This window comes from Crocodylus porosus, unplaced genomic scaffold (genome assembly GCF_001723895.1).
Source record: "Crocodylus porosus isolate Cpor-Errol unplaced genomic scaffold, CroPor_comp1, whole genome shotgun sequence".
NCBI lineage: Eukaryota > Metazoa > Chordata > Crocodylia > Crocodylidae > Crocodylus > Crocodylus porosus.
In genome coordinates this window covers 85492350-85507318 of record NW_017728947.1, presented here as the reverse complement: position 1 = coordinate 85507318, position 14969 = coordinate 85492350, and the positions used below count along the sequence as shown (strand labels likewise).

Genomic DNA, 14969 nt, shown 5'->3' with positions numbered 1-14969 from the left:
CACTCCAGCTCCTGGTTGTTTAAAAAAAAAATCAACCTACTCACTGGGTGTTGCCAGGTGGAGGGGAGGGGTGATCCCTGCTGCCCCCCACTGCCCTGAACTGTGTGGGGGGCTCTGCCACAAGGCCCAACCCCCCCAACTGTCTCAGTTCCCCCATGGCTGCCTCGCCTGCCTCAGCTCCTGGCCCTTTAAAAAAAACAAAAACCCCTGACTCACCAGCTGCTGCAGTGGGCTCAGAGCTTCTAGGGGCTTGTGGAAGAGCCCCCCCCATGCAGTGCAGGACAGTAGGGGGCAGCGGGGATTGCCCCTGCCCCCGCTGGTCAGGAGCCAGTGAGTTCAGGGTTTTTTGTGCTTTTTTTTTTAAGGGCTGGGAGCTGGGGCAGTTGAGGTAGCCATGGGGGGGCTGGGATAGTGGCTGGTGGTCAGGGGGCTCATGGCAGAGGCAGTGGGGGACAGTGGGGATGGCCCCTTGTCAGGCAGTAGCCAGTGAGTGGGGGCTTTTTTTTTCAAAGAGCCAGGAGCTAGGGTTGGGCAGGGCAGCCATTGAGAGTGGGCAGGGGGATGGGGCTAATTTGGAGATTTGTCAGATTCGGCAGTAGCTGAATCTCTGAATCAGATTCAGCTGAATTGATTCAGGACAGTGATTCGAATCACTGAATCGAATCACTGTCCCCTGAATCAGCCAAATCTGAATCCGAAGTGAATACTAGCTGCTTCACACAAACCTAATGTGCAGTTTGCAGCACCTCTAAGCAGTTTGGGGTTCTGCAAACTGCACATGGCACACATGAAATTGTTTACTATGCTGCTGTTTTGCAACTTGGTAGTTCCTGGGGGTCAGAAAAAACTGGCACTGAAAAAAATTTCAGGCAGGAATGTGGCATCAGCATGTGCTGCCAGAAAGGGAGCCTGGCTCCAAGTGACTGTCTTGGTACTGCTGCTGCCCTGGGAGGTCCTCAGGACTCCAGGTAAGGTTGCTCAAGTACACATGCATGGTATGCCTGGGGACAAATGGCAGTGGCAGAAATATGTGCCACTGCTATTTGTCCCACGGGAAATGCACGCCCCTGCATGTGCATGCTCATCAGGATGGACCCTTAGGGCCAGATTTTATTCCACATTTTAGTTACAGATATGGGTAATTCTGTTCCACCCTGTTCAAGACCTGCAAATCCACTAATGCATCTACTTTTGTAACACACACTCATCTTACCCTTCGGACCGAGTCACAAAAAAGCAGTAAGGAGGAGACAGACCTAGCCAACATTTATTTATATTTAAAGTTTTTCAGGGATTCAAGCAATCTGAAACAGAATCACACTTATGTGCCTAAGTCTACTTTTGCAGCCAAGAGGTAGAATAGAACCTTGGCCTCAGTCTTTTGAAATACTTGGAATGGATTAATAAAAATATAGATGTTAAATGAATTCTTTCATGGGATAATACAGAAACTTCAGTTAGATTGCATAGCTGTAGTTGTGAGCAAAAGATAGGAATAGGCGGGCATGTTGTTTTGTTAATGCCTTAGTTATTAAAGACTTCAAAGCCCGATATAGAAGAATGCTTGTTTGCTGGTGCTGTTGTGGAGGAAGTTAGCATAATTATAGCTGTTAATTTTATCTCCTCCTCCTGTCTACCTGTTGAGTGCCTGGACCTTTTCCATCAATAATTTTATTGTTCTAATCAAGGAAGGCTTGGTAGAAGTTTGGGAATCTTTTAACTTGCAGTCCAGATATAAAATGATTTCTGGTGGTACCAAAATGTAGGAAAAGTAAACAAGGCATTCATATGGCACGGAGTCCAAACCTTGTATGATTAGAGCTTGATGACCACTGACGAATTCTGGGAAAGTTTGGTTTAGGCTTTGGATCTAGATCTCAGCCCTGCAGATTGGATGAATCTCTAATGACAGAGCATACAATAAAAAGTTTGTGGTGTTATTCTATGGAAAGATTTTCCCTGTTTTGATTCTATTTTTTTTTCTCTTGGAAAGGTTGGTGAAATAAAAGCCCATGCAGCTGAATGGAAAGCCAATGTGACTGCTGAGTTCAGGGAAACACGGAGGCGACTCAGTGTGGAGATCCATGATAAACTTCAAAGGGCAGCCACCATTCGGAGTATGGAGAGGAGGCGCCTAGGGTTGGACCAAAGGGCCCACTCATTGGATATGCTCTCTCCAGAGAAGCGCTCTGTCTTTGCTGCCTTGGAGACAGGACATTTCAAGGCCTCATCTCAGGAAAGCATCAACAATAGACCTAACAACCTGCGCCTTAAAGGAACAGATCAACTCAACAAGCATGGGCAGGGGGCATCAGAAGACAACATCATCAACAAGTTCGGCTCTTCATCTAAGCTAACCAAGAGGAAAAACAAAGACCTGAAAAAGAGCATTCCAGAGGATGTGAGGAAGATTTACGAGACCTTTCGAAACTACTCCTTGGATGAGGACAAGAAGGAAGAGGAGACTGAGAAGATGTGCAACTCAGAGAACTCTTCTAGCACAGCAGTCCTGACCAATTGTATCCAGCAGCACTCAGACCTGGAGAATGGAATGATCCCCACTGAAACCAAAGAAAGGGAACATGAAAACAAAGCATTACTTGAAGACAGAAATTAAATGTAAAAGATGCTTGACTTTGATTAATGTTAGTGTTTTTTATACACACATATATATATATATTGACACGTGCCTTATACAGACTCCTTATTCAGTCTGAATTACATAGCATCGAAGAATATTTCACTGTGCCATAATGACTAAAGCTTGCTCTGCCAAAACAAAACACAGTGCAATGGAAATAGAAAGCAACACAGGAGATTACCATGGCAAAATGCAAAGAGAGGCTTACCATGGCAATACAACCAGAGTGCTACCACCAGGGCATAATATGTTAAAGGGCAGCTATGTTAAAAGAGCTCATGGGAGGGCAAAAAAAATGGTTGAGAATAGTGTATCTTTTCAGCGGATTATGGCTACATTAATCCTCCCACTAGGAATGAAGAAAACAGGAGAAATGGTTGGAATGAACTACAGATGAGCTAGCAACGTTTAGTAAGGTTTAGTTGACGTTTTGGCACGTGATCCAAGCTAGATCTTTTTTCAGTTTTTAAATCAGATGCATTACCTTTCTAACTCCAAAAGAATGTCCATAGACATAAGTTCCAGCTGGATGCTGGTAGCAAAATCAACGCAGACATGTTAAAGGGTGTGATTTGCTTTTTTTCTTTAAAAAATATGAAAATACAAAAAAACCCCACACTGTTGATACTTATCTTAACCAATGACAAAAAAATAAGAAAAAGGAAAAAAACCAAAAAAAAAAAAAGGAATTTTATTCTCTCTCTTATTGGAAGTATACAATATAAACTCACAAATGCTGAAGAAATCACAACTTCTAGTGCTACAATGTTTAAAAGAGGAAAAACAAAATTTCAAATGAAGTTTTGTTTGGCACATGAAACAGTGGGCCAGCAATTTTTAAAATTTTATTGTTCACACTTTATATCACTGAAGGGAATTCAGTTTTAATGCTGTAATACTCTAAAGACAGAAAAAAAAGCTATAGGCTTTGCATGATATCAGCAATCTGCTGTTCTCTGTAGCTGAATTTGAATTTTAAAGAATAGGCATAAGAGTATATCTAAAACTAAGATGAGGGCCAGGGCAACCTTAGAATCTCAGGGCTCTATGTCCCTTTTGGTGGGTTGGGGTTTAGACATGAGCTTCAGTCATAATCTCAAAAAAAAGAAAAGAAAAAAAAAGAATATGGTAAAAAACTATGATGAACATCTTTTAAGTGCTTCTAGCTTTAAGTGCCATTAATGCTGTCATATTTTGTAACTTTTTAAACAAGTATTTTGAATAATTTATTTGCTTTCTTTTGTTTTTTCTTTGTTTGATACTTACTCTCTTCAAGATCCTTTTCTCAGTAGAATCTAAACACAAGCTCTGTGTGTTTCAAAACTAAAAATGAGACATAACCAAACTGTGAGAGTTTTTTTATTTGGTGTTTGGACATGTGGATATGCGAAGCACAAATGTCTCCTGACTTCAGAGTAAACACTCCAAAAAATGCTGTGGAATAATTAATGGGAAATGCAGATAACTTTAGACCTGGTGCACTCAATTTGTGACATGCATTGTCTGTCATTACAAGCAAAGAATTTTGCATGTTGAAAGTGGGGCATGTATGATTGCACAACTTATGTTTTTTTTCCCTGCACCTTCACTCTGTTGACCTGCAATTCTGACTGCACCCCTTACGGGTTTGCAGCCAAAGTAAGCATGGTTGTAGAATGAAGAGATGTTATGAGTCTTACAGACTGCTCATACATCCAGGCACTTTCCAGTCATGAACACATAGATTTTATGGAATTGCAGGCCACAAACCGTATGCACAGAAATGCATGCATAATTTTTGTATACACTGTTTGAGATTTCACCTGCAAATTGTTACTTGCACACACAGTTACCATGACTGTGGGGCGCAGTATGCGAAAGCACATGTAAATAAGGAATGTGCATATTTGCATATGCAATTGCTTGTGCACAAATTGCAACTCTAGGCCAAAACCGTGGCTGCAGGAGAGCAGAGGAATACTGACTATGGCCTCTCTTACTGATTCACCTCAGCTGAAATATTGTGTTGTAACTTTAATCCAGTTATCCAAATAGGCTGTTCTAGACTAAACATGAAAAAAATCATTGGTTGAAAAATTTAATCATGTGGGAATGGCTTTGCCCAATAAAGCAAAAATTGGATTTTGCTTAATCCATTGACAAATCTGTTAAGCTACAGGGACAGATTCTGGCTTTTCCAACCAGTGGCATGACGCAGAGATTTGGATGGGGGCCTTGCTATTTAGCTAGAATCCCCAAGAAACATTGAAGCTGATTTCTTTTGGAGGCTACCATGCAGCATGTATCAGACCACAGCTTTGACACCCTGGGGAGGTAGAGGAGACGTTTCCTTTCATGACAGGTCAGTGCAATGGAGATAGGGTTACGACTATGACTATGCTCAAATCCCATCCAACTTCAAATCCCAGAAAGATGCTAGCAGGGGAAAGTATCTATACAAGAATAAAAGCCCGTTTGCCTTGCCCCTTTCCTTGTGTATCTATGTAGGAGCCAAACCAAATGTGGGCCACAAGGGCACTGGCCAACACATTCCTGCTAATCTCATTTTGAATTGAGTTGCTTCTTACTTTACTACCTACACAGGCCCACAGAGGATTAAACACACCTGTCTCAGGATTGGGCTCAGTAAAGTTTTCTGCTGTTCAAATCTATGGTTTGACTTAAGTCCATTATGGATCTAGGAGCTAACTGTAGATTTGGGTTTGGATTCCAGACAAGGTTCAGAAATGTTAGATCTGAGGTTCATATCCCTGTCAGTCTGGAAATATTGTATTGCACTTTATTTTTTTATTTTGCCTGAATAGGGTACACAGAAGGAACTACTATGATTCCAAAGTGTACAGTATACGTATACTGTATTAACAATTCTCCTTGATTACCAAATGCAGAAAGATAATTCCACTGTACCTAGTGTAATTTCTTCTAGTAGGACATGCTAGGGGTGGGCAAAATGGTGGATCCAGCTGGCAGCCAGTTTCCATGGCAACCCCGGTAGCAGTTGGGGCCAGTCTCCATGGAAAACGTGGTCCTGCTGGTACAGCCCTGCTGCTTCTGGGATCTCCATGGAAACTGGCTGCAGCAAGGGGGGAAGGGACTGCTGGGAAATGGAGTCCACCACGGGCCTGATCCAGCCTGTGAATTAGACTTTGCCCAGCCCTGGCCTAGCTGCATCCTGTTTAGCACCACCCTTCAGGTAGTTGAAGGCTGCTATTAAATTCTCCCTCAGTCTTTTCTTCTCCAGACTAATTAAGCCCAGTTCCCTTAGCCTCATCTCGTAAGTCATGTTCCACAGCCCTCTAACCATTTTTGTTGCCTTCTGCTGGACTCTCTCCAATTTGTCCATGCCCTTTTGTAGTGGGGAGCCCAAACTGGACACAGTACTCCAGATGCGGCCTCACCAGTGCTGAACAGAGAGGAATATCACTTTCCTTGATCTGCTGGCAATACTCCTACTCCTACTATTGGCTCAGATTCAGTGTATTGTCCACTGCAACCTCCAGGTCCTTTTCTGCAGAGCTGCTGCTTAGTCAGTCCCCAACCTGTACCTGTGATTGGGCTTGTTCTGTCCTAAATGCAGGACTTCACAGTTGTCCTTATTGAGCCTCATGAGATTTCTTTTGGTCCAAACCTCCAATTTGTTGAGGTCTTGCTGAATCCTAAGCCTACTCTTCAGCATATCTACTACTCCTTCCAGCTTGGTGTCATTTGCAAACTTCAGTGGTGTGCTCTCCATCCCATCTGCCACATCATACTGAGTCTTTAACCACTGTAAAGCTCTCACCAATTTTGCATAGTGGCTGTTTGGGGTTTTAACTTCATCCACATCAGATTTTCTATACAGTTTATTTGCCCATTTACAAATTTTATGTGAAATAATTAATTATTAGAAATATTAGTTAATGGCCACCATCATTTGCATTAACTAAACCTCACCTTGGGTGTAGTGGGGACATTATAAATGAGTGGTGCTTTTGCTGTCTGATTTATGATGTCCCTAGAAGCTCTTGATGGAATTATGTGCTTGTTAAACCAGTTTAGTGCATTGCTTTTTTCTGTATTTTTTCTAGTAGCTTGAGCAAGTCAGAATGAGTTTGGATGACGCCCATTTCTTACCCATGAGCATCAATAAAATATGGGCTGTACCAGGATCTTTTGGGGCTAGGATATTCCCTAAACCAGGGTAAAGAAAATCAAAACTAGGTCTGTATGCTCATCTTATGGCAAACCCTGAGACATATTTATCTGAATATGTTTATATTTATGTTGTTTATGGGTATTTTTTTTTTGCTCAGGAGAACATTTATGCTGCCAAAATAAAATGAACTGTTATATTCATACCCTTTCCAGCCTCAAGAAAAAAAAGTACGTAAAGACCAGAGTTCATGCTATTTAGCATATTAACATACAGCAGTAATACAACTGACTAAACAAGTAGGAACTAAATGGTGCCCCAAGCAGCTTCAGTTCCTCCCTCACCCCTGTTTATTGTGACCCAATATTAAGGTTTAACTACTTTAGGGCCAGAACCTGCTTCTGTTGAAATCAATGCAGTCAGGAGGAGCAGGATTTAACTCATAGGGTGCATCTACATGTGCAAATAATGCAGCTGAATAAACTCCAGCGCAGTTTGTACTAGAATTTATTGCTCCCAGACACTGCATTTGCATGTGCATCTGGGATTGCAGCACGTTGAGCTGGGGTGGAGCAGCCCTGGCTGGCAGGGGGCTTTAGGGGTCAGCCTGCCAGCCCAGGGCTGTTTCACCCCAGCTCGGAGTGCTGTGGAGGGCTGGCTTGGGTATAAGGGTGTTGAATTATGGGGCTAGCCAGCAGACAACTCACACTGAAGCATCCTCATGCCCCAGCCAGTGTCATGAGCATCTACATGTGCGTTATGGTGGAGTAAATAACTCTGCCATAGGATAGTACTTGTGCCTGGCAGTACTATCCTATGGTGGAGTTAATTAGTTTGGTCCAACCTATTAGCACCGTACATGCAGACAGTCACGTTTTACTGAGGAGCTAATTAGTCAACTCTGCAGTAAATGTTGCATGTAGATACTCCCATAATGTTGTAAACCCATCTGAACAAAGACCTGTTATTTTTATGCATTTGTAAAGTGCCATGTGCACTTAATGATATGATATATGAATAAGAAATGCAAATAATTCCAGCTCCATACATGGCTCCTGAGATAATAAAGTACCCACAGAAAATGGAACCACAAATGCAAATTAACAGAGATTCCTGAAAAACAAATATAAAATGCTAATCCTAGGTAAAATAAGGTAAAATAAACCACAAAAAGAATTTAGGCCTAGATTTTCAAATTTATTTAGGTACTGAGTCCTATTTAGGCAGAGCTAGATGCCTAAATACCTTTTAGGCTGTGGGCCTTAGTGTCTGTACAATCTGCTTTTGTCACTGACAAAGTTTTCTTTTTCAATTACCTGATGCAGCTCCATAACCAAACTAGCATATGTTGCATCATATTACTGAAATCAGATGCTGACAAGGAGCAGTGGCAAAAAGCTAGTCTGGAATAGCCTTATAGTAGTAGAAATGTATTATATCTGAGCTGGGTTACACTGGATTGAATAGGTCACTTTAATTACAGGCCCCATTCATAGTGCTGGTAGGTACTCAGGATCAGCCTGCATTTGAAACGGTTGTATATATATAGCCTTGTGCTCGTGTGCACACACATCATATCAGAACATGTATACAGTCCTTGCACGAAAATCTAATGGCAATGTCCTTCACTTACGTAGTTTCAGTTTAAATTTTTGTGTTACCCCATGTCTGTATGCACCTCACATATCAACCTAGTAGTCTCAGTATAAAATATAGATACTTCTTATTTTGAGGATAATGGACGTCACTCTAGCAGGTGTCTAGGCAACTGGGATTTGGTTTTATGCTGAGCTATTTAACAGTAAATCACAAACTGGTGATTATTTAGAATGTAAGAGAGAATATTTTTTTCTCCAAAATATGTTCTACTTGCACACACTCTTTCCCTCCTCATAAGAGCTGTGTGCTGAAAAGGAAAAGCTTAACAGTGCCTAATGTGATATGCAAACCAAACATACCAGCCTTCAGTCTATCTTTCAGAGATTTCACAGATCCTAGAGTTGTGTGCTAGATTATCAATTGTAATTAGAAACAGGTATAATTTACATCTGGATTGGAATTTCTTCACAGTCTGAGCAATATTCTAGCGTAAGAGATGGGGCCCATCTTCTGTAGTTCATGCTCAAACGCGATTGACTGAAACATCCCCAAGTTCTACAGGAGTTCCTGTCTGATGTTCAGTATTGGTGGACTGAGCTGAGAAGTTACAATTTGCAGTTTTCAGCTCTTGATTTATTCAAAGTGTGGAGGTGTCTCCATATGGGATTTGAATCCAGTTTGTCTGTTTCTGGCCCATTTCAAATTATAGCATAATTAATAATTAGATTCACTTGCAGAGATGTTCTACCTATTCTTTTTCTGTCTCTCTCCCAGTTTTTCTCCCTCTCTCTTCTCTTTCTGTAAGATTTAATGGTGCTGTAGAAAGGCATTTTCAGAAAAAGGAGGATTTCATAAATGTTATTAGTCAGGGTACTGAGCAGAATGTGCTTGTACCATCTCAATAAGTTTTGCTGCTACTGTCTTTATTTTATGATGTAATGTTTTTCAATGATGGAAAAAATGCAACAAAGACCTTCTGGAGGATACAAACACTTTTCCTGTTGTTCTTGGTTTCTTTCTCATTTTATTTTCTGGGAAGAGGAGCTATCGCTCCAGCATTAGTCTTACTTTTGCATACAGCTACAGAAAACAGTGTTGGTGTCACTTGCTTTTTTTCTTTTTTCTTCTTACCTTAATATTTTTTCCCTTTGTTGGCAGAATTCATTGTTCTCTTCCCTCAGTTTTTAATTTAGGGAGCAGTGGTGGTGGGAATGAAATGATGATAGGAAGAGGAGGCACGGCAAAAACTTTTCATATGTAACGAATACCCACTAGGTCAGTGCTTTGGGGGAAATTCCTAAAATGACAAATTTAGATGTCGTTCTCCATGTGACATGTACAGGAGCGACCAATATGTAGAAAAGCAAAGATAAGAACTTCTTAGGAGCACAGTGATATCTGTCCATGGAAAGTGTTTTTCAGCCTGCCACCTGGGGACCTGCTGATTCCTGGGGATGAGGAAGAATTACTATAGGATACTAGAGCAGGGAAGAAAACAAGTTGCTTTTCCCTAGGAGGGAGAGCTGAGTTTTGCCTTCCTGGTTCAAGTTAAATCACAGTCCCCCAGCATCCCAACATGCTTTCCAGCCCTAGGCTGGGCGGTGTTGTCTGCTCCAGAGAGCAGGGCTGGCCCTGCCCCTCTGCTCCCTAACTGGAGCAGTGAGGGCTGACTGACAAGGAAAGCCTGGCTGGGGATGCAGCTTAGTCTGGGGGGAGGTGGGGGACTGCCCACGCAAACCCCAGCTGGGATTTGGGGCCAGGGAAGGGAGTTAAACACCCCCTCTCCTGCTCAAACTTACTGCTGGCTGCAACAGTGGACTACAAATCCCAGAGGTACCTGGAAGCAGGAACAGGAAGTAATGAGCAACCCTGCAGAATCCTGCTACTGGAATTCTAGACTGCAAATCCCAGAGACCTTGGGGGCAGCTGGAAGAGGAAGTGAACACACAGTCAGAGAGCCATGCTCTAGCACCCCTTGGCTTCTGGCTTGAGCCACTGCAGGCATGTGGCTGCATTTCCTGAATCAAAGGTAAACATTTGTTCACTTCTGTTTCAATTTAATCTTTGTAGCTTAGACTGAATAGATTCAGGCTCAGGCTTTTTGACTGTCTATACTTAGCCTTTCTGTAGTGAATCCTCATTTGCTTCCTTGCTTCCTTTTGGGTACCTCTTGTTTGCTCCAGCCTGCTGCTGTATTCTGTCTCCTTCAAGTTGGGGCTAATCTTTCCTTGCATGGAAAACAGAGCAGCTCCCTTCAAGCAGCCAGGGGACATGAGTCCCAGCAACCGTGGGACCAGAGAAGAGATGGTACAGCCATTTCTCCTTAAAAATGAAGAAACAAGAGTATGAAAGCATGGCAGCACTTGCAACACATCTATTCTTCCTCAGAACCTTTGTGCAGGATGTTAAGAGTTACACTGAAGAACTGACTAAAGCAGGATTTACTTAGTGCTGTTTGCTGTTTTGCATAAGGGTTGCTATTTTTTAAATAAATTGTTACAATGTGGTAAGCAGATAGATGCTTCTTTTAAAAATATTTAAATATAGAACTAGAATGCTGGAATTGAACTCAACAGGAAGGAGGATCCCACACAACACTTTACAGCACAATACTTGGCCAACCAAGTACCAAGACACTTTCCCAAAGGCATTAAATATCTCCTCAGATTTCACACAATTTCCACAATGACCTCTGTAGCATTACCCATAGGCTGCCTGTACCCTCTGATTTTGACATTTTTTGTATACTGGCACCCCCTTTGTGTTCCTCCTTCCTTAGCAATGTCCTTTAGTGAGAGATGGACACCTTTAATGTGGGATGATGGGCTTATTGTGTGGATATACGCCAAATGCCATCCCAAGAAGCAAGAGGGATCCTACCTCTGTAACCCAGTGTACAAACACTTCCCTAGAACAAAGGAGTCCTGAGTTTTGGGCTCTGCCCATTATACTGTCTATGCATTTTATCCCATGACTATTTCATGTAATACCAGCAGCCTGCATAGGTTTAGAAATCTAATAGAGTAAGTTTTTATTGGTTCTACCTGTGCAAATCTGCTGGCAGCAAATAAGGAAGCACAGATTCCATGGCAAGAAATGTCCTGCAGCCCTTCTGTTCCGAGTGATGATATGTGTGAAAGTGAGTACCCTGCCTGATTCAGAACCCAAACTTGCAACTGAGATAAAGCTCATATAATCACTTCACATATAGTCATTATGATGCAATAACAGGGAGGAGGCTTACTATGTTGTTTTGGCATCATTTTTAAGACTTAGGGCATTGTTCAAGATACTGCACCAAGAGAGGTGAGAATTCCTGAAATGACTGTGACGTCTACCAAAGTACTTTTTAAGATCTCAGACAATCCAAGTGACACCTCTATTGGTGTGAATACAGCAGTGCATTTTCAAGGAATTAAGCACACACTAAAATTTATAATGCATGTGTTAATGTGAATTTAAACATTTTCTCTGGTACACAGGCATTTACAATAAGAAATATATGCAGAAAGAAAAAATGAGATCCATGTGGGAGGTGCTGCCACTTACTCTTCATATTGACATACGTGGTATCATTTGATGGGGACGGACACTGTGTTATGTAGCCAATTATATTATTTGACATCCTTTTTTCCCTATGGTGAAGCTACATTTGATAAACTAAATACAGTCTGTCAGGCTAAGAAGGCTACTATTATCAGTTTCTCCTTGACTCCCTTCTTCACAACTGTAAAGCTGCATTTTTGAATGATGTTTAAGACAGCTTTTATTCACTGCTTGGCAGATAGCACAAACTGGCTTTTGCAAAGGAATACAAAAATTTGTTACCTGAAGTCTAGGTTTATCTTGGTAATTAACTGGCACTAGCACAGAACTTCTTAGCCACTGACTGACCCTTCCCAGTATGGCTAGGGACAGACATTCAAAAAGCCTGAGTCTGAATTGATTCAATCTTTGAACTGATTTGGAGGTAGATAAACATTCCCTTTTCATTCCAGAAATGCAGGCACATACCTGCAGTAGCTCAGGCTAGAAGCCAGGGGGTGCTAAAGCAGCCCTCCCTTCCTTTGTGCTGAGCTGAGCTGAGCTGAGGGAGGAGGGGCCGTGGCCAGGCTGCAGCAGGACACTATTATTAGGGAGGGGTTCCTCCCGCTTCTGGCCAGTCCATCAGAGAATGTTTATCGCCTCTAACTCTATTTATCAGCCCATTAAGAAAACAACAGAGGGACATTTTGTTGATTCTGCCTTTGTCCCATGTGCCACAGCTTGGAGGTAGCCAGCATGTGGTCTGCCAGCAAATGCTGAGAGGTGTTTGTGAGGGATGGAAAATGCCTGCTTAGCAGAGAGTGAGGAGGGGGGCAGAAGCCAGGCAGATGCCTGCAGAAACTGCAGGAGCTGCAGCCAGGCAGCAGAGGGGAGGGGCCAGCCCTGCCCAGCTCAGAGAGCATGCTGGGATGCTGGGGGAATCTACTTTATCTTAAACTAGCAAGGGGTCTGGGACAGACTTTGCATAAACCGGTTTGAGCCAGGTCAGTTAAGTCTGATACTACATTCAACCAGGTTTATCTCAAACCAGTTTCAGCCATTTTCAGACTGGTTTACGTCCACTGAACACCTGTATTGTTACAAGTTTAAACCAGTTTTTGATCACTTAAATTGGTTTATGTGTAATGTTTTGCCCTAGCCTATTGGCTCTTTATTAATGCTGTTTTTCCTTTCTGTTGCTCAGTGTAAGATTGAAAGAAGAGAAGTATTTTATTGTTATAGATCAAGAGTTTTATGTGTTCTGACTTCATGGGTCTCCTTTGATCTATCAAAAGAGGCTTATTTCCCACTCTAACGCATGTCTCCCTTTCTACACACCTATCCTTAATAGCTTGGCCACAATTCAGTCTTCAAGTTCTATATGAAATTCTCTAACCTTATTTTGCTTATCTCCCATATAAGGAAAGTGGGCAAACAATCCAATCTGTTCATTGCTGAGGCCTACATTCAGATTGTGCTTGGCATTTTCTCTTATCCAATATCATTATAAGCCCCCACTGTGCATCCTGTTTCTGTTCACTAAGAATTATTAGGTCTGGTGAAGGGACTATCTGCAAGAAATTTGGCTTAAGCTCCCTGCAAAGTACACAGAACACAAGACACTGTTTTCCTTGGGTGAGGAGGGCAGCAAAGACAAAGAAAAACAGGTGCCACCTGTAATGGAATATTGATCAAGCTTGTTCCTATGTTGAGTCCACTCTTTAAGAAGAACCTGGCTCAACGGTTTTATAGGTCTTTTCTCAGAACTGCGTGTCTAGGTATTTATGCTCCTGCTTCCATACACCCTTAGCAGTTCCCTACAATTTTGAAGCAATAATAATGCTTGTTTCAGCCTCAGCTTAAAACAGCTCCTAGGTAGCTGTGTATCTTCTTTTGTTTTCAAATTCACATATGCTAAACTCACACTGACAGCCAAAGACCTGGAAAAGTAAGGAGGCCTGGGGCTTGCCCTTTGGTCCTTGCATAATTTTTTAAGAGATCTGGTAGTGGCTGTGTGTATAGAGCTGTAGGGTGATGAGAGCAGTTTTTCATTTTTGCCAATGTTAGCCCTTTACAGTGGCCTGCAAAAGCTTCTTTACTGGCCTCTTCAGAACAGTGATTGTGGGGAGCTGCATTAGCAGCATGCTTGGGCAATTGGATAGCCAGAAAAAAGACCAGAGACCTTTATTGTTTTGACAGCTCTGCTGGATTTTGACATGACAGTTGGAAAATGCTGCAGGCATTTTGAAAAAGATATCATATCAGGTTTAAAAAGAACAGGTGGGTAAAATTCAAACGATTTGCAATGCGGGGTCTCTTCCAAAACATACAGACACATGCTCAAGCTCTCACAATCCTTGGAGTACAAAACTGAGCTGAAGATCTTGCTTCTATGTCCTCTCCAGGGGCATAACTAGGGCTGGGCAGCCAGTGCAGCCACCCCAGCTACCAACATAGTGGGTGAGGGGCAGGGGAAAAATGGCTATTGCTGCTGCTGCACGATCACACTAGCATCACTGCATCAGTCAGAGGTTGCTGCTACCCCCATGTGCCACTGCACCAGGCTCTGGGATGTGTTGTTTAGCCTCTCATGGGCGAGTGGTGCCTCCTGAGTCTGGTGGGACACCTGCAGATTGCTGGCAGCATTGGTGGCAGAGATGGCCCTGTTGGGGGGGGGGCCCACCCCCGTGTCTGCCCTGCCATTCGCCTATGATGCCTCTTGTCCTCTCTCTTGGTACAGACTCCTAGGGTATGTACAGAAATTACATTTAGATTGACCTAACTAGGGTTAGGTGAATCTAACTGTACATCTGTGCCGGTGTTTGGGGGAGGGAGAGGGAGGAATTAAAAATGGGTAAAAATGGTGAGCCTGAGCTAAATTAGTTCACTTGAGGAGGTGAACTAACTTAGATTGGGAACAGGTTTTAGCCCAATCTATGAAACCTCTCTACACATTCAGAGGGCAGACCTGGGCCTGAGAAGCCTAGGTGCTTGTCCCAGCCCCGGGGCTATGTTGTTTCTAACCTACCCCCCCACCCCACCCGGGTTGGTTATTTTTAGCCTCCTGACTCT

At 42.6% G+C, this 14969-nt stretch overlaps 1 protein-coding gene across 1 annotated transcript in view; it reads left to right on the top strand.

Annotated features, from left to right (window-relative positions):
• KCNK10 (potassium two pore domain channel subfamily K member 10) overlaps positions 1-5524 on the top strand; it is a 145215-nt gene extending 139691 nt beyond the window's left edge. The window contains exon 7 of the mRNA XM_019552379.1: positions 1994-5524. Coding sequence (XP_019407924.1) covers positions 1994-2617 — 624 coding nt within the window. The 3' untranslated portion in view covers positions 2618-5524. The remainder of the gene's footprint in view (positions 1-1993) is intronic.
• The last annotated feature ends 9445 nt before the right edge of the window (positions 5525-14969 follow it).